Source organism: Cnephaeus nilssonii (genome assembly GCF_951640355.1).
Source record: "Cnephaeus nilssonii genome assembly, chromosome: 12".
Taxonomy (NCBI): domain Eukaryota; kingdom Metazoa; phylum Chordata; class Mammalia; order Chiroptera; family Vespertilionidae; genus Cnephaeus; species Cnephaeus nilssonii.
The window spans coordinates 55,322,556-55,342,027 of NC_137083.1; the positions used below are offsets into that span (position 1 = coordinate 55,322,556).

Here is a 19,472-nt window from a genome sequence, read left to right on the forward strand (position 1 = left end):
TCATTTATGCACAGCTGCCTTCTCATCTGTGCTCTGCAAAGAGGCCTGAGCATTCTTAGCTTAGACTTTACATGGCACTGGCAGGAGTGAATCCGGATTCCACCCATTTCTCTCTCTCTCTGCTGCTTTTTTTAAAAAAAATTATTATTATTGTTGAGAAAAGATACACCTCAGCAAGTATTTTTATTGTGAATTTAAACTGGTATTGACTGCCAGGTCAAATTGTGTAATGCTTATAAGCAGGAGCTCTGGAGTCAGACTAACTGGCTCTGTGGACCCTAACTATGCGACCCTGGGCATATCACTTATGGTGTCTCAGTTTTCTCATCTGTAAAATGGGAGTAAGAACAGTACCTATTCCTTAGGCTTGTGAGGATTAAATGAGTTACTATTTGTGAAGTGCTTATGAGAGCCCATGGCAGATAGTAAGTATTAAATCCATGTAAGCTGCTGTTGCTGATATTATAACTATTATTGTTATTATTACTGGGTGTAAAAGTTAGACTTATCTCCTTGCTTTCCTGAAGACTTGTGGAAGAAACCCAAGTAGCTTAGTATAAATTCGTGCCTGGGATTGAAGCCTAAATTGATTGACCTCTTGAAATGCAGACTCTTTGGCAGCAGGGAAAGAATGCTTGGTTTGAAATTACACCTAACTTTAACTGTTGGTTGGCCTTACCCCTTACGTACTGGAGTAAAAAAGTAAGGAAATAAAAGAAGGATAATAATGTCTGCATTTTTAGGTTATGGAATCCTATCTAATAAAAGAGTAATATGCAGATTGACCATCACTCTAACACACAAGATGGCTGCCCCCATGTGGTCAAAGATGGCTGCCCCCATGTGGACACAAGATGGCTGCCACAAGATGGCCAGCAGGGGAGGGAAGTTGGGAGGGACCAGGTCTGCAAGAGAGGGCAGTTGTGGGCGATCAGGCCAGCAGGGGAGGGCAGTTGGGAGGGACCAGGCCTGCAAGGGAGGGCAGTTGGGGGTGATCAAGCCTGCAGGGGAGGGCAGTTAGGGGTGACCAGGCCTGCAGGGGAGGGCAGTTTGGGGCAAACGGGCTGGCAGGGGAGCAGTTAGGCATCAATCAGGCTGGCAGGGGAGTGGTTAGGGGGTGATCAGGCTGGCAGGGGAGTGGTTAGGGGGTGATCAGGCTGGTAGGCAGAAGCGGTTAGGGGCAATCAGGAAGGCAGACAGGCGAGCAGTTGGGAGCCAGCAGTCCTGGATTGTGAGAGGGATGTCCGACAAATGGGCAGTCGGACATCCCTCGAGGGGTCCCAGATTGGAGAGGGTGCAGGCTGGGCTGAGGGACCCTCCCCGTCCCATGAAATTCGTGCACCGGGCCTCTAGTTTAGAATAAAGAGATTGATTTATATTATATACTCAATATAGTAGCTAGTATAATTATTATGTTTTGAAGGGAAAATCTAGGCCACCTTAAGTCATGGGGATATGGAGCTACTTGGTGGGTCAAAGCATTGTTGATGAAGTTTGCCATATTATTGAATGGTTAAGGTGAAAATTTAAATTTCACCTTATATTGCTTAGTAATATAAACAATTGCAGTGTTTGCTTTATTTGCATATACTTTCTTTAGAACAGAATGCTAACATTTCTTTTTGTATTTTGAATTGAATGTTGTAGAAATCTGCCCTCAGGAGGAAGTGTGCAGTCTGTAAAATCGTGGTCCACACCGCCTGCATTGAACAGCTAGAAAAGGTGAGACAGCGCCACCTGCTGCAAACTCTGATACCTTGCAAGTGTTGGGACTTCTGAGACCAGGTGTCAATTTCTTTTTCCAACTTCTTGAAAACAACGCCCTTTTAGGAAACTGGAAGTCCAACATTTTTACCAGATTAAAAATGGAATGATAGTGCTTAAGGTTCATTCTCTCTGTTGTTTTCTGAAGTCTAATTTGATATCATTTTATGTTGACTCTTGGGAGAAGAAATGATAGGTGAGAGAAAAGCCTGGTAGGCACTGATTTTCTTCACAACAGCAAGCATTGTTATTCACCCATAGAATCTCCCACAAGATATCTTCTCATAAAGAAAAAAATTCCATAAACTCTTCAACATTGTGGTTTAGATATGTCTGACCTCTGTGAGTTTATGTCTTCCTAAAAAGTGCCTGCAAGGGAGAGAACCAAGACAGAAAGCAATTCTGAGTTTCTTGCTTCAAGTGAGCGCTGTTCCTGCTCACAGGTTCATATGTGGTAGGGCTGGAAGTGGCATCTAGAATCAGTGGAGTCTGCATAGTCCATTTATCTGTCATCTGAGGGGAGGGAGAGGCTCCAATAGAGAGCTGTCTGCTGTCCTCTCCCCTCTCGTGCCTCATTCTCCATTTCTGCATATGAGTCTCTGCATTATCTATGTTCTTGAGCTGCCATGGGTAAATGTGTTGAATTATTTTAGTCTGCTGTAACATTCGTTGAGCTTTAAAGATACATTGCCAACTAATATTTTGTGGGAATGACTGCTAAATATTTTATCTCATGTCCCAACTCTTCTCCTCTTTCATTAAGCTCCTTTCACCTTACCTTGTAGCTAAAGAAGATGTAAATGACTAGGAGACCTCCCCATCTAATACTGAATACTTTAATAAATGCTATTTTTGGGGGGTGTGTGAATCATCATTATCGTATTAAAAATTTACCAAGTTTATAATTTTCTACTTTTAAAATCTGAAACGCAGATGGGTGATTTCAGCTGCTTTATATTTTCCCCCTGACTCTTTATTTATTATCTTTATTGTTTAACGATATGTTGATTTCATCAGTGAGAATGAAGAGGTATGGATTGGAGGTATAGAATCACTTGGGATTTCTGTAGATTATCTAAGGTGATTATTTCAAAAGACTAAGAATAGTGTTAAACTTTGTTCTTCATTCTTTGGGGGGCTTGTTTTATAGTCTCAATATCTGTCACATGTGGGTTTATTCAGGTAATTCATTCCAATATGATGCCTATCCCTAATATAATACCCTTCTCTTTCTTAAATGACAGATTAATTTCAGATGTAAACCAACATTTCGAGAAGGGGGCTCCAGATCACCAAGAGAAGTGAGTATTTCAGAGCTCTATTTCAAATACCAGCTTTAATTTCCCATTGATTAGCTGGATTTATAGATATTCACCAGGGATTAAAAAATAAAGTGTATTGCCAGGCCGGTGTTGCTCAGTGGTTGGGCTCGACCCAGGAACCAAGAGGTCATGGTTTGATTCCCTGTCAGGGCACATGCCAAGGTTGGGGGCTCGATCCCCAGTAAGGGGCATGCAGGAGGCAGTTGATCAATGATGTTTCTCTTTTATCAATGTTTCTATCTCTCTTTCCTTCTCTCTTCTTCTCTCTCTAAAAATCAATTAAAAAACTTAAAAGAATTAAAATAAAAAGTGTATCTCCATTTTACATCAGCTTTTTATTGATACATCAACAAATACAGTGAATAAAAATCCCCAGGTTTTGTCTCACAGAATGTGCAGAGAGCTAAAGTCTTACTGAATGCACCTGAGAGTAGGGGAGGGCACAGTGATAGAATTGAAAAGGTAAGAAAGCAATGGCATTTCATTGTCTTTAGGTCCATTTTAATTCGATTTTTCAATTTTGAATGGGTAGAAGCTCCTTGGGGGCAGTATAGTTACTGATAATTCCTATAAACAATGGAATCAGACTTTCTAGATTCAAAATCAGCTTTGATGCTGTGTGATTTTGGACATCTCATCTAATTTTTCAAAATCTCAGTGTTTTCATCTGTTAAGTGAGTAGCTAGATAGATAAATAGGGAGATACAGAGAGAGATGGGAAGGGAGGGAGGGAGGGAGGGAGGGAGGGGCTGCATCTAGGGCTCAATCCCTGACCTTTCAGTCTGGTTAGTGGAGACAAACAGGTAAATCGGAAATTACCGAGATGAGCGGTACTGCATGTTAGCAGTAAGCAGAAGTGAGAACAGGATGAGAGCTGCACTCAGATATATTTGTTCTGCTTTTATTTTGAGGCAATGGAGCAGTGTATGTAGTTAGAGAAGACAAGAATATTGGAGGAGGCAGTCAGCCTTCCTGTGTTATCTGGGATAGTGTAGCTCCGGGCTCTGGGTCATACATAGGGTGAGGAAAGTAAAGAAAATGATGGATTGTGCCACCCACGTGCACTGTAGCATTGGCCAGGAGGTAACTTGATGACAACTCAAACGAAGGAGAAATTTCATAGAATTTTCACATAGTTGTGTATTTTTAAGGTAGAGTTTATGAATTAACTGGTTTATTCTGTCTTTATGTCCAGAATCCATAAACTCTACCTTAAAAACCAGGGGTCCATGTGTTTACCTTTAGCTATCTGTTCTTTAATCTCTCTTTTTTCTGCATAGATAATTGTTATTGTAGGTGCAATTTTCTAATGCAAGTATTTTTTGTTTGTTTGTTTTTAGTTTTCACTAACTGTGTCACTTCTCTTCTGTGAAGTCAGATCTCCATGAGCGTTTTGGAAACCTTCTCTCATCTTCTTAGCAAGGACTTGATGTTTATTCCTTTCCTACATTTTCACCCCTTCTTCTAGATTATTTTTTATCAGCATAAACATGCTCTAATAAACCCCATTTCATTAAAACCAATGAAAATATTCCTTAACCACCAATTGTATCCATGACTTTGATTCTCAGTTTTGTGTTCACGGCTAACTTCCAGAACGTGTGTTATATATAAACAGTATGTCCCCTCCTACTCATTTTAACCTCTTCTGATCTGGTTTTCACTCTGTGCATTCACTGAAATTGCTCTTTGAATGTTGCCAACATCTCACTGATGCCAAACCCATTAGATATTTTTCTGTTCGTTTGTTATTCAATCTTTCAATGTATTCAGAATGTTCAATGTTCCATTATTTTTGGAATGCTCTCCTGTTTTGACATCTTTCCTAACTGTCCTCTGGTTCACTGGGTTGTCCTTCCCACTCCCTTTCATTGCTCACTCCCCCTGATTTCTGCCTTTTCCTCTGGGGCTGGTACTTGGCCATGTTTTCTCTCTGCCCACTCTTGTTGGAAGAGCTCATCCAATCTCATGGCTTTAAATATCACGTCTGGGCTGACAATTCCTGGCTTTGCATGTCTACTCCACACTACATGTTCCATTTGACACGCCCATTGAATGCATCACAATCATATCAGATATAATGGGTGAAAAACTAAGCTCATTTCTATCATCTTAAAAAATGATTTAAAAAAAATTCTTTTATGCCTCAGAAAATGAGATGGCTATTGATCCAGCTGTTCAATCGAGAAGACTGGTCATATTGATTTCCTCTCTTATGGACTCACCACATCTATTTCACTTGCCAGCCCTATCAATTTTATTTATACAATATATTACAAACCATCTCTTTACCCCCATTTCTGTTGCCAGTGCCTTAGCCTAAGGCACCATGATATCTCACTTTTGACCCCTGCAGTTGCTTCTCCATAATTCCTTCATTTTCTCCTTCAATCTACCATGATTTAAGAGAGTGATTATTTAAAATGAAAATTGGGTTATGTCATTTTCCAGCCTAAAACTCTCCAGTGGTTTCTCGCACCCACCCATCTCCCACAAGGACTTCCTTTCAGTTCTTGAGGTGCACATCCAGCTAGTCTCCATCATCAGATGTTTGTGCATGTCGTTGCTGTACTGGAAATCTCTTTGCATGGCCAGCTGTTTCTTATAGTTAGGCCTCAGCTCAAATATCATCCCAAAGTCTTCCGTAATGACCACCTCTGCACAGGGCCCACCCTGTGCTTTAGCAGAGCACCTTGTTCTGTCCCATTCAGAGCACTTTACGTGTCACAAATATTTATATGTATTACTCATTTGCTTGCCTGCTGTCGTCTTTCTGTAGTATAAGCTTTGGGAGGTCGCTCATGGACTGTGTCTCAAACTCATCATGCCAGGACATGGAGGATGTGATCAACCAGTATCTGTTGACGGAATGCTTTCATAAAGGTGTCCATTTCTCTCAAAAATGTTCACAAACTCTTGGTCTAAGAGGACAATGTGAAGATGAAACTTATGAGGGACTATGGCCCATTTGAGATTCTTAATTAAGAGACCTTAGGTAGTTTACTTAATGTAATTAAAAGAACCGTCACTCTAGAATTTGAATGACACCTCTGCCTCTTTTGTACTCTCTGGTGTCTCCAGAGCAGGGATCCAGGGCAGGGATCCAAGGCAGGGATCCAGAGCAAGGATTGATAGTCACTGTGCCCTTTGCTTGCAGAGTATATGACATGGAAGTTTTTTTTCATGAGTTTTGGTTGGACAGCTCTAAGTTGAATTTTTGTGGACTTCAGTTTTCTGAGACATAAGCTATATGTATTGGCTTATAATTGTAAGCTCCTTCAAAGTGCTCTGTGAATAATATTATGAATTGAGCTGGCTGTGTGAAAATAGCTGAGCAATTGTGTTATGCATTTCTGCTTACAATACTGAATATAAATCCCGAAATATTGTGTCTCTGAGATTTTAACACCCGTGAGTAATAGCCCTTTCTTTACCCAGTATTTAAAGACAGCATATGAATAATTCAGAGTTTATTGACGAACTATAAAAAGAGGTTATGGTGTCAGAAGCCTTTTTTTGCTATCTTCATAACAGAGTACCAACACTCATATTTGCAGTGGAAGGATCCTAAGTCTAATTTCAGTTTATTAATTTAGGAGATATAGGTATCAAAAGGGAGCAGTGTGAAAAATTAAAGTTCTTGGAAAATAAGTATTAGAAAACAGCAGTGATTCTGCAGAATTCTTTTTCTGATTAATAAAGGCAATTGGTGATCCTTCAAAATGGTAATTACATAATTGAATTGCCAAAGAAATGAGGTTGAGAATTTCATTCAATTAAAAACATATTTATTGGATGTTTACTTTGTTCAAACCATGTTTAATTGGTGGTAGAAGAAATTTATATTAGGCCCAAGGAGACCTCTGAATAGAAGGATGTTGACATCTCAAGATAGGGGGAAGTTACTCAGTTTCTTCTTTAGTATACATAATATGTTATACTACATATTTAGTATAATAACTGGTATTATCCCCTTTAGTGCTTTTGCTTAAATTATTTTATCTTACTGTGTCTTTTTTTTTTTAGTTGCCTACCTATTTCCTAGGAAGGATGATATTAAAAATATTTAACAACATACAGTTATATATGTTAATATTTAAATGATTTTAAAATGTCCTGGTTTATTCCCTAAATATACTAAACTACATGATATTATATATCTGCTTACCAAACAATACACATTGTCACACAGATAAATCAGTCATATAATTTGCAAATAATTATTGATTTGTGGAAATTGCTGGTTTAATCTTTTGATTAGAGCTTTCAGCCGCTAAATATTCCCAAGAGTTAGCCATGATTTCACATGGGTAATTGTCAAATTCTTCCAGTGTTTTCCTCTTCCATGGATAGTCAGTAGGTGATTTATAATCTCATCAAGTAGAGAATTTCTCTTACCATCAATGATATTGTTCATTCTCCCTAGTTTCTGCAAAACTAACAGCAGTTATAATAAATTTCTATATCCCTTATAATTCTGTCTGACATTTTAATATATTCACTATTTCCACTGTTTAATATATTCAGCATTTCCAATATTTCCAAATGTCACTGACGTCATTTTCTGGAGCTTGAACCTGATCTTCCAGAGCAAAGGAGAGGCGCCGTGACAGTATGTTTCCGAGCAGAGGCTCTGGGCTAGCCTGCCTGGGATTGCATCCTTGCTCTGGAGCTCTTACATTTTAAGTAACGACTCTGTGCTCTAGTTTCCTCATCTGTCAGGCGAGGACCATAATGATAATTCAGGTAAAACCCTCTGACAATGTGCCCTGCAATAATGTGAATTAGGATGGAGCACCATTGGCAGCTGGCCGTTGTCTCCCCCGGCCTTTACCCTAAACAGGCAGCAGGCTAACGTTCTTCTCACTTAAGCAGGTGGAAGGCTGAGGAGGTCTGCCTCACCTGGGGAGCAGAGGTGGCGAGTTCAGTACTTTTGTCCCCGGTGGTGTTTGCACGGAACTGATGCTGTGGACACTGATAACTGGACAGGTTCCTGGACTTGCTGCCATTGTCCTGAAGGCCAGGGGACCCAGAATTGCCTGTATTGATATTTAAGCCTGCACAGACAGCCACATTGGGCAGAGCCCAGACTTCTGAGTTTCCTGGGGGAATCCAAGGGCATGGCCCAGGCAACATGATTTGTTTTTGAAAGAGAGCCCATTGGGATTGAATCCTGGAGACCTGCTGCGCAAAATATTAGCATTTTAGTTGCTCAATAACGAGGAAGCAGAAATGGTCTGCATTGTTGAGAGGGTGGGGTGGTGGGGTGCTATGGCAGTTGAGGAGGAGCTGGGGGACGCTAGGGGCACTAAGTTACAGCTTACCCACCAACATAGACATATTTCAGTATTTAAACAGCTCATAGGATTTTACTGGCACATACCCACTCAACAACACCTCTGCTGTCTTCATGAAAAGGAAAAGAATGATCACATGTGAAATATTTTAAAAAGTACTTGGCACACAGTTCTCAACAAATGTTAGCTATTATTATTAGCTTCTTTCTGAATATATATATATATATATATATATATGTGAGTTATGTTTGTGTTTTATTAAACTGCTGCTGTGGGAAAAGCAAGACAAAAATTAGACTAATTAGTGGGACCATTATGTTTCATTGTTTCTTATTATAGTTAAAAGACCATTACTCCCCCAGGATCTTTGTTGAGTTTTAATTTAAATTGATTTGACATTATATAGAGAAATAGAAGTGGCATTTTGGAATTGATAATGTCAGTGCTCTTTAGGGGTATTTTTGTCACTCTGGATTTTATGCCTTAATACAACTTATTTTTCCTCAACACTGACCTATTTTCTGTGTTCCTCTGTACTTAGAACAGTGCTTGGCAGACAGTAGGTATTTAGTGTTTGCTGAATGACCGAGTCTATAGTAAAAGGCCTTTTAAAGGGAAAGCCTGGACGGTGGCGATAACCAACAGACATGTTAATCTCAGAGTATATTTTTTCAGAAAAGGGCAGGAGAAAAGACATTCGCAAGTATATTAGGTGTATTGGCCCAAGGAGAGTCAATTATATAAGTTTTTAGGGTTCACCTGCACCATGAGTTAGGCCTGAAGACAACTTTGTTATGATGTACCCTAAGAGCAGTGGTGATGGACGCTCCTTGACCCCTGTGCCCCAAGAGCGCTTATCTGTTTGGGAGGGAAGGGACTTTCCGTGTTTCCCACAACCCAAGACAAGAATAGAGCTTGAAAGCTGATCTAGTTCAGAGTTCCCAAGGACAGTTTAAACTCAAGGTCATTGCAGAAACTCACGATGTGCTCACGTCTCTTGTCCTTCAGCTTTTCTCTTCCTACACTTTCACTAGTAACAGATTCCCACCCTTTGTGTCCTGAGTCAGGAGATCTATTTCTGTCTGGGAATTTAATTTTTTAAGTGCTTTCTAGCACAAATGTTTAGTATGGTGCCTGCTTGGCATATATAGAAGCATTAAATACACATTTGTTAAACAATATTGGACATAGTTGTCCCCGCTTCTCTCAGGGTATTTCTTTGACCTGCCTCAGTTACCTCCCAGCTCAGGGTCCTGTGGCTTGCTTGCGACTGCACAGGGTTTTACTAGGAGGAGAGGAGAGTAATAGCTACTTGGTGTGGCCATTTGTCACTAGTAAGATGTGGAGGAGGGGTAGGATGCATGGCTGGGGAGGAGAGTTCACTTAATTTTTCTGAATGGATTCATAATTATTGTTAAGCAAATCACACATACACCTACTTGTTTTTGTGTTAATGTGGTCTGAGATGATGGTTTACAGAAATCTATATCCTTAAAACAAAAACAAAACCCCTAATATTGGTTTTGTAAATTTAAATTGATTTATTTTATTTTGTTTTCCACAGAATTTTGTGCGTCATCACTGGGTGCACAGGCGTCGGCAGGAGGGAAAGTGTAAGCAGTGTGGTAAGGTAAGGGGCCGGGCACCCACGCCCACAGCAGGAGGCTCCTCAGGCCTTTGCAAGCAGCCGAGGTAGATGAGTCCCATCACCCGAATCCAGTGCTCAGTATGCCACCTCCTTCCACAAGGCCTTATTTCTCCAAGTCCCCTTTCCATTGTAACTAGTATTAGTTGTTCTAGAACTCACTGCAAGCGTCAGAGGTCTTAATACAAGGAATTAGCAAATTTTAAGAGAGATGGATATACTTTTGTGGTGAATTTCATTGTTAATAGTTTCAAAATCACTTCCTACTTTGTTAAAAACCCCCTTCTGAAAACTGCTGACTCACCACACTTCTTTGATCAGCAACAGGAAGTCAATGGTGTGTTAAATAACACTACTTTTGTTGATATAGTACTGCAGCTGAGCAGAAACATAGCACAAAGCAAGAAATGTGTTGCTACCTTAGGATATTATCCAGTTACTGGATGCCTTTCTCATATGTATTATTTATGTCTACTGTCTCTCTTAGTATGACTGTCATGCTATGAAATTCCATGAATTCTACATGTTATTGAATCCAACAGATTTGTGTTATGGAATTTTTTTTTATTTTTTATTTTTTGCAATGTACGAAGATTCATTTTAGGAATGAAAGGCCTGTCTGGGAAGGTTAAACTTGTGGTGAATCATGCTACAAAGATTATTTTTTTGTAGTGAGTCCAGCTTACATCAGTAGTAAGCTGGACTCAGTAAAGGGACGTTTTGATTTGGTAAAGAGCAATATAATTTGGGAGAATATATTCCTCATCAATTAACAATTCCCAATTTGTTTATTTATCCATGTGATGCCTTTGGGTCAGGCACTGTGGTGAGCTGACCAGTATGGCATTTTGACAATAGAGGGATACAAGGAACTACTGGCTGCCTGTGGTAGGGGAGTTGAGAGTGAGTGAGACTTGGAAAAGGTTTTATTGCTTTTGCTGTTTGTACAGTGCTTGGAGAGAAAACACTATTTTGTTGCCATTGGTTACCCCCTTGTGCTTTGGAAGGCTACCCACCTTACCCTCAAGGCTATGGCCCTCCATTCTAACTAGTATTATCTTCGCCAGTTTAACCTAGTGATTCTCAGTGACTTCCTTTCTAGCCTGTAAAGAGGACAGATGAAATAGATTGAAAGGTGGAGCAGGTGAAAAGAAGATGAGGAGGAAGGGGGAGTGGACTGAATCTTACCAGCCATTTACATGGCGGTGGACAGGTTGCTCAGCCCTCCACTCTTCTGTGACCTTCCTTCCTTGGGTCCACCTACCCCTTGCCTTTCTGGTGTGGCATTGGGCTTGTAGGTTTACTCTTACTTAGGGCATTGCAGACTTTCTACAACTTTCCCACAAAAGTGTGTGTGTGTGTGTGTGTGTGTGTGTGTGTGTGTGTGTGTGTGTGTGATGGGGGGGTGGGGTGTATGAAAGAGAGAAGAAACAGGTACACAGCCACTTTTGAGATGGGAGATGCGAAGAGTAGGAAGGATCTGGATGAACAGGTCCTTCACTTTGGAAAAATAACTTCTCTTGACAGCCTAGTAACTGCCTCCACCTCAACAAATGATAAACTGGAATAGAGGTGGAGGAGTTTTATCAAAAGAAAATCAATAAACGTTATATATTTTGTGGTGAGTATTCGCTGGTATCATGTTACACCCTTCTCTGGCTTCATTTTCCATTGGCATGGTCCACTGGGCGGGAGGAACTGGACTCCCTGGCCTCTGAGTTGCTGCCCCGTGTTCTGGAGCGCTCCCAGCTCTCTGTGGGGAAGTCAGCCACCCCAGCTCCTCACAGTGTGTTCCCCTAATCTAGTACTGTCATATTTACCTCCCGTGTGTATGACCCAGCTGCTCATGGGTTCCCAGAGACTCAAGCAATTATGGCATTGGCTTGTCTGTATCTCTTTGGTGGATAATGATTAACCCTTCTCTGGATCCCAGCTTGAACCCTGAATTAGAGGAAAGTTAGTAACTCTACTTCCATCTACAGATGGAGTGATTGAAAATTCATTTCAAACTTTGGTGCTATGCATAATTTTCATTGGTAGAGTTGTACATTCTTACATATCCAGAGATTTTTAAACAATTTCCCATACACACAACACACATAACTATACATATTGTTCTATAATTTACCCATTGGGATAGGGTGAAAAATAATCATTTTACTTAGCAAAACTTAGGGAGTGTTTATGTTTAAAGAATATCTGGTGTTTCAATGTCTAATTTTAAAATCATCAATAAAGTAAATATTTGGACTGATTTTTCTCTTGAGCCCTAAATATGTGTTTGGCTGCATGTGTGTGGCATTTAGTGGATATCCAATGAGAGAGCTCATGATCCCATTGCTCAGTTGCTTTAATATTTGCTGAATATCGCAGGCTGCCATGTTTATGACCATTATGTAGTTTTACATTATTTTCATTTATAGCCCCACATTATGTAAGAGACAGGGTCCAGGCAGAAAAGAGAAGGCATATTTACACTCAAATTGTGTAGTTAGATGAGTGTTTAATAAAGAGAATATTTAAAATGTGTGAGCAGAGTGTAGAGACACCCCAAGGCATAGCGAAGAGCTCTGAGGCTAGTAACAGCAGGGGGCTATGGTTGTGTAAAGTCTGAGGCTAGGAGACAGAGGGAATGCTTTCACAGGGGGTGTGAGACTTAACCAGCCCGGGTGACCCACCAGCTGGGGAATAAATATTCCAGCTTCAGTCACCTCCACTCTCTAGTGGCCAAACCCAGTAGAAACAAGATCACAAGGAACACTGTTGAGACGATCCATAACAGTCACTTTTACGATAGGACATGGGGTAGAGAAGGATGGGAAGTGGATCCGGAGGGCCAGTGGACTGATCTAGCATGTGTTGCTTAATGCCAAGCTGTACTCAGTGAATGGGGAGAGGCGGGCTGCTTACTTATTCTGTAAATGTATCTCTTAGGAATCTTCCCCAGATCTTACATTTATTCAATCACATTTTTTTTTCAACACTGAGTTGTTCTTAGTCATTTACAAATCAATAGGCAAAGGAAAAATGCTGCCATGATTAGGGCTAATTTGCCTTTTTATCTTTGAAGGAACCAAGCATCTAAAACCAGCACTGTGGTAACTGTAGGAATATGCTTGTAAACTATTATCTGAAACCTTATATTTTATTTAGAAACATATATAAAAGTCACACCAATAAATGCACTAACTTTTTGAAAGTTAAACAGTAAATCTTGAAAGCGTTTTTTAATGCAACAACACGTAGTTAAACTTTGCATGTTTGATGCCCTGTGTGGTATCATTATGAATTACTTGTCCATAAATCATACGTACTTTCAGATGTAATTAAGTAAATTAAACAGCAGGTAGCATTAATTAAATGGGAAAATGTCAAAACCACTCTTTCTTGTAATGAATATTGTTGAAAATTAATTAAAAGTGAACTTATAGTGCAGTATTCAAAATATGCACTATCTCAAAGAGGTATATTTAATAGCATTTTTGTAATGCAAAGATGACAAAAATGATTAAAAACACTCCACGGGGGTGCAGTTAAGACACGAATAGTGAAAGGGATTACAGAGTCTAAAAATGATGAAGAATACCGACCTGGGGCTTTGTTATCCATTTAAACATCTACTGATCTGAAAATGTGTGCATCCTGGAGCTCAGCTTTCAGGAGACCCTGCATGGTTAGGGACAAGGAAGGGGAGTTTGAGGGTGAGGATCTATGCACTGGACAGGCAGGTTTGGTTGTTTGCCTCTGTGTGTTTGTCCATATAAAACAGTGGAATCTTCTGCCATTAGCCCCAGGAGGACCCGGGAGGTGTGGAGAGGGTAATATAACAAGGACAAGGAAATTAAGCATTCCCATGGAGTCCCTGCCAACATGGCTGCTGGAAGCCTGGCTTTCCTTCCTGGCCTTGGCTGAGTATCAAGACAGGGGACAAGGGCAACCGCCATTCTACTCTCTGCTTCTATGAGTTTGACTATTTTAGATTCCTCATATGAGTGGCATCAGGTAATACTGGCCCTTCTGTGCCTGGTTTATTTCACTTAGCATAAGGTCCTTCAGATACATCTGAGGAGGGAAATGGGACGATATTAGTCAAAGGGTGCGAAGTTTCAGTTATGCGAGATTAATGAATCCTAGAGATGTACTGTACAACATAGTGCCTATAGTTAACAATACTATATTGTATACCTAATATTTTGCAAAGAGGGTAGATAGTATGTTGTGTTGTTATCACAAAAAAAGAGAGTGGGAAATGATAAGATATGTTTATGGCATAGATTGTGGTGATGGTTTCACAGGTATATACTTATCTTCAAACTCATCCAGTTGTACATATTAAACATGTACAGCTTTTTGCATGTTAATCATGCAGTATAATGGTTATTGGAGGGAAAAGGGGTTTGGGGGAGGATGAAGAGGGTAATGGAAAGAGACTAGACTCTTGAGTGATGAGCAGATATTCTATTCTACTGGTATTGTATTATAGAATTGTACACCTGAAACATACAATGTTATTAACCAGTGCTATCCCAATAAACTTAATTAAATAAACATTTAAAAAGGGAACAAGGGGCTGCGGGCTCAGAACCAGTGCTCCTTGCTGCAGACCCCAGGTGATTAAATCACTCAGCACTCACCGTTAGAGTGGTTTTGCTACTGCCACTGCTCCCCTGACCTTGGGCCTGGCCAGAGCCCCAGTAGGGGCAGTAATGCGATACTGTGATACTTCCGTCACTCTGTTCTCCTTTGCTCTTTCTTCAGAAGTGCCAAGGCTCTGGGACGGCAGAGGGAAAAGTTGAACTCAGAGTTGCCCGGCCTTGACCAATCACTGGCTGAGGTGACTCTTTTAGGCTTAGGGCAAGTCCTAAAGATGGAAGGATATCTCCTTCAACTGGGGGAATGGGATGAATGCCTCGGGCACGAAGCAGGGTCACCTGGGTGGAACACCACAGCATCCAATACAGTTCGTCCCTGTCACTTGGTGATTCTCAGCATCACTCCTTTCACATAATACATTTTTAGTACAGCTCCTTCAGGATTCTGGTTGGTCTTATTTCCTAGAGAAACATGTAAGAGGAAGGTTAGCGGGATAAACTACAGCTCTCTCTCTCTCTCTCTGGCAGCTGGTCTTAAATCTGCAACTAATTATCATTTTCTTGCTCAACCATCCATTCTGTATTCATCTCAACTAACACTTCTGGTCTAGGTGACTGTCTTAATCTGTTTGGGCTACTATTACAGAATACCATAGACTGGGTAGCTGAAAAAACACACACAACAACCCAGAAATTTATTCCTCACAGTCTGGAGGCTGGGAATTCAAGATCAAGATGCCTGCACAATTGGTGTCTGGTGAAAACTTGCTTCTTACTCACAGTGATCTTCTCTCTGTATCCTCACATGGAGGAAGGGGAAGGAGTTCCAAGTTTCCTTTACTAGTATAAGGGCACTAATCCCATTCATGAGGGCTCCACCCTAATGACCTTATAACCTTCCAAATTGGGGATTAGGTTTCAACATATGAATGATAAGGGGACACAAACATTCAGTCTCAAGCAGTGACCTACCTAGTGGGGTGACAAAGACCCTTACCTTTGAGCAGTCTGATCTTCAGATCTTGGCTGCTGCAATTGTCCATTTTTCAGAGAAGCAGAAAGGAGCCTCAGTGGATAATTGGTGCCAGATATATTCTTCCTGCCTCCACTCTCAAATAACAACTTTACCTCCACTTAATGATTGGGACTAAGATGGTGACTTGCCAAATGGTGACTCTTCACTGTGCTTGCTAATCTCTTGACACAAAGACCCCAAAGTAACTGAGTGTAGTGGTAGTTCAAATTTTAAGGGCCTTTCGTTATGTCCCATGGTGGAGATGTTCCCTATCTGGATTCAGACCCTCGGAGCCCAGAGTTGTGGGGACAGGAAGCACAAATTCCCTCCACGTGGGCCAATGGAAGTGATAGTAGACAAGGCCACTCCTACTCCCACTCTTTGGTTGTTGTATCTGTGGATTTTACTGTGGTCACGGATTTAGTGAGTATACTGAAACTGGAAGACGGTGCTCATAGGGTTTCCTCTCAAAGCTGCAGCCTCTGTTACATCTTCAAAAGATCGTCCCATCTGTCAGCCTGCAGCTTCTGGATGGTGTGGGCTGTGATGGGACCAGTGCATCGCATGGCCATGTGCTCACCCCCGCACCTCCATGGTTGTAAAATGGTTTCTTTGGTCTGACACAGTGTTGTGCAGGATCCTGTGTTGGTGGGTCAAACACTCTGTAAACCCTCCATAGTGGTGCTGACTGAGACCCTGCAAAAGGGAATGGTAAACCCAAACCTGGAATATGTGTTGATTCCAGTCAGGATGAGTTGCTGCCCCTTCCATAGTACAAGGGGGTCAGTGTAACCAGTTTGCCATCAAGTAGCAGATGGTGTATTTGAGGGATGGTGCCCTCAGCTTCGGTGTCTTTTGCTGGAAGGTTAGACAGTCAGCAGTGGTAGTGGCTACTCAGTTTTGGTGAGCAGTAGCCCATGCTTTTGGACCCAAACATAGCATTCATCACTGCTATCATGGCTACTGCACTTACAAGCCCATTGTGGCATGGATGGTATTTTAGGACAAAGATATAAACCCAACAGTTAAGGTTTTGTATGCAATTTTGGCCATATTAAATATGACACTAAGTATTCATATAAAGTATTTTTGCCCTAGAATCATAACAGTCATAAAAATATGAAATATAAGCATCACAGTTACAAATGGTTAACATGTAAAATAAAATGTAAATTTGTAGCCATTGTTACAAGCTTAATTTCAATTATACCTTAATTCCAAGATCCTGGGTTAAGCTATGTACTTCCTTGAAGTCATCTGCCTCAAAAAAATAAAAGGACTGGAAATCATGTCTGAGGCTCTTCATATAGCCTGACAAGTTTGTGGTAACGGTGTGAATTTACACAGAGAAGCCTGTGCCTTCCCCCTGGAGCCTCTACTTATGATCTGCAGCTTATAACAGGGGTCTTCAGATAAGTTAATGAATAAAGCTGAAACTATTGAGGATAATAAGACTGACTGGCTCTAATGAGTGTATTGTAATTACCAACAACATTAGAATGGAAGAACACAGAATGCTGTAATGAAGAAGAATAAATGTCAGTCCATGTGTGTAAGTCAGTGATTACCCTGGAGTGAGAGAATATTAAGAACAATAAGGGCATTGATAAATTTTCAGAGCCTTTAATTAATGCCATAAAATATATTACAATTAAACCCAATAGATAATTTAGATTTTTCAAAGACAATTCTCATAACGTAACTGTAGAATCACATAATTTTGATTGTTGCATCTGTGGATTTGTCATAAGTTACAAAGACATTGCTTATTTAATTTCATTCATGACCCTAGCCAGTTTGGCTCAGTGGATAGAGTGTCGGCCTGAGGACTGAAGGGTCCCAGGTTCGATTCTGGTCAAGGGCACATGCCCGGGTTGCAGGTTTGATCCCCAGTAAGGGGCATGCAGGAAGCAGTGGATCAATGATTCTCTCTCATCACTGATATTTCTCTCTCCCCTCCCTTTCTCTCTCTGAAATCAATAAAAATGAAAAAAATTAAAAAGAAATATATTCTAAAAATTAAATGGATTTCATTCATGAATACATTCTTTATTATAATTCAATTTAGATGGCCACACATATTTACAATTTGAAAATATTGAATGTTTAGGAAAGTTTTAGCTTAAGACCAGTAAATTCTGTATAGGAAACTTAGAAATAACAGGTAAATTAGATTTTTATGAATGTAAATAAACCTTAATCTTGTATAAACTAAAATATTAATGCTACCAATTTGACACTGTGATAAAACCAAGGACTAGGCATATTGTCAAACTAGCCTAATATACAGAGATTCACAGTTCCAGGTAAGAGCACACCTGTCAGTGCGAAACTGGACTGAAGAGTCTGTCGAGGGGAAAAAGTCAATCATTTGTCTGGACTGGGAAAGAGATTGGTTCATGGTGGCTTTGCTCGCTAGAGACTGAAGGTTGAACCCTTAACTAATTCTGGATAGGACAGAATGAGTCCATAAGTCTGTAGGTAGTTGGTCAAATGGGTGCCATTTTTGATTAGTCAGGAAAAGTTTTCATTTGGGTTGGTATGAATCTGTGCTTCAGCTGTGGGATGCTCAAACGTCATGGTTTGTCAGCTTCAGTTGGTTAAAACCCATTGCACTGAAATAGTTCGAACGGTTTGAGGTCTTCTAGCAAAGGTTTCATCTGACCAGAAAAATTTCCTTTTACTTTAGTGAGTATCCAGTTGCTATCATGTTATATCCCATTGGATAAGTTTACAAGAGTGGTGTAACAGTTTTATTTTAAAACTTCAGTTTTATTTTTCCAGACATAATGAACTTTGCATCTAATTTAAACTTATGATGAACATATTAGATATTAAAATATAAAGTATGTGAAAGTACATATATATATATGTGTGTGTATATATATATATGTAATTATAGAATATTTGAGCAAAAATGTCTGACGTTCTCTGTTTTAAGATAAATGTTGATTCCCTTGGGTTTTTTCTTTGTAATACTTTTGAGCTTTGAACACGTGAATAAAAATGGAGAGGTTTCGTTATGTGTTGTTTAAAGTTTTGGAGTCAAGAGCGGCATCAATTCTTGTTTTAAACAACATTAAATCAAACAGGGAGTCAGGCTATGGTCAAGAGATTCCCTCGCCCAAACCTCAGTTGCATCCATAAGCGGTAAAATAATTTTGGTTTGTTTCAAGTGAAGCCCTTTTTTTTTCTAGTTACAGCCAAGGCTGTAAACTGAGTGTCATTTGGTATATGCCCTAGATTACAGAAGGAAAAGAGGCAACGAAGCTTTAGCTGCTAAGAATAAATGTTGTTTAAACTTTATTTCAGAGCTCTATTGGACTAAAAAAACTCCCCCCCCCCAAATATCTCTCTAGGTTCTTAATATTTATAATTCTGAAGTCAGTTAGATATGACTTCGCGTCCCTATTTTCTTCTCTGATAGTGATGAACAAAATAGCCCTTAAAATCATAGAGTTAGTTGAAATTCCATTAGGGCATCTGTCAGTACCATAATATCAAGTGTGGGCCAGCTTTTTAAAATGGGTAATTAGGAATCTGCTCTTTTTGCTGTATTGAGATCCCTGCCAAAATCTCCCCATTGCAGATGGCCTGTGGGAACTTGGTCCATGAAGGCCCCATTAGGGTTCTATTTATGTCTCTGTGTTGGACAATAACCCTGAAGCTAGGGCCTCTGTGACTCAGCCAGATTAGAATCCAAAACAAAGCACAGAGCTGATTACCACCAGGTTCCTCTGCAAGGGACCCACCACAATTCTGCAACAGAGCCCCGTGCCCCAGCTGTGGCTGGCCTTGTTTGTTTCTGGTATCCACCTGGCTGTCAGGACTGTATCT

General features: G+C 40.3%; 1 protein-coding gene across 2 annotated transcripts in view; it reads left to right on the forward strand.

The window, feature by feature from the left end:
• Positions 1–19,472, forward strand: part of DGKI (diacylglycerol kinase iota) — a gene marked incomplete at its 5' end in the record, with an annotated part of 400,686 nt that overhangs the window by 169,838 nt on the left and 211,376 nt on the right. For both annotated transcript variants that reach the window (XM_079786744.1, XM_079786745.1), the window contains 3 exons: positions 1,648–1,722; positions 3,009–3,065; positions 9,948–10,013. In XM_079786744.1, the coding sequence (XP_079642870.1) occupies positions 1,648–1,722; positions 3,009–3,065; positions 9,948–10,013 (198 nt within the window). The remainder of the gene's footprint in view (positions 1–1,647; positions 1,723–3,008; positions 3,066–9,947; positions 10,014–19,472) is intronic.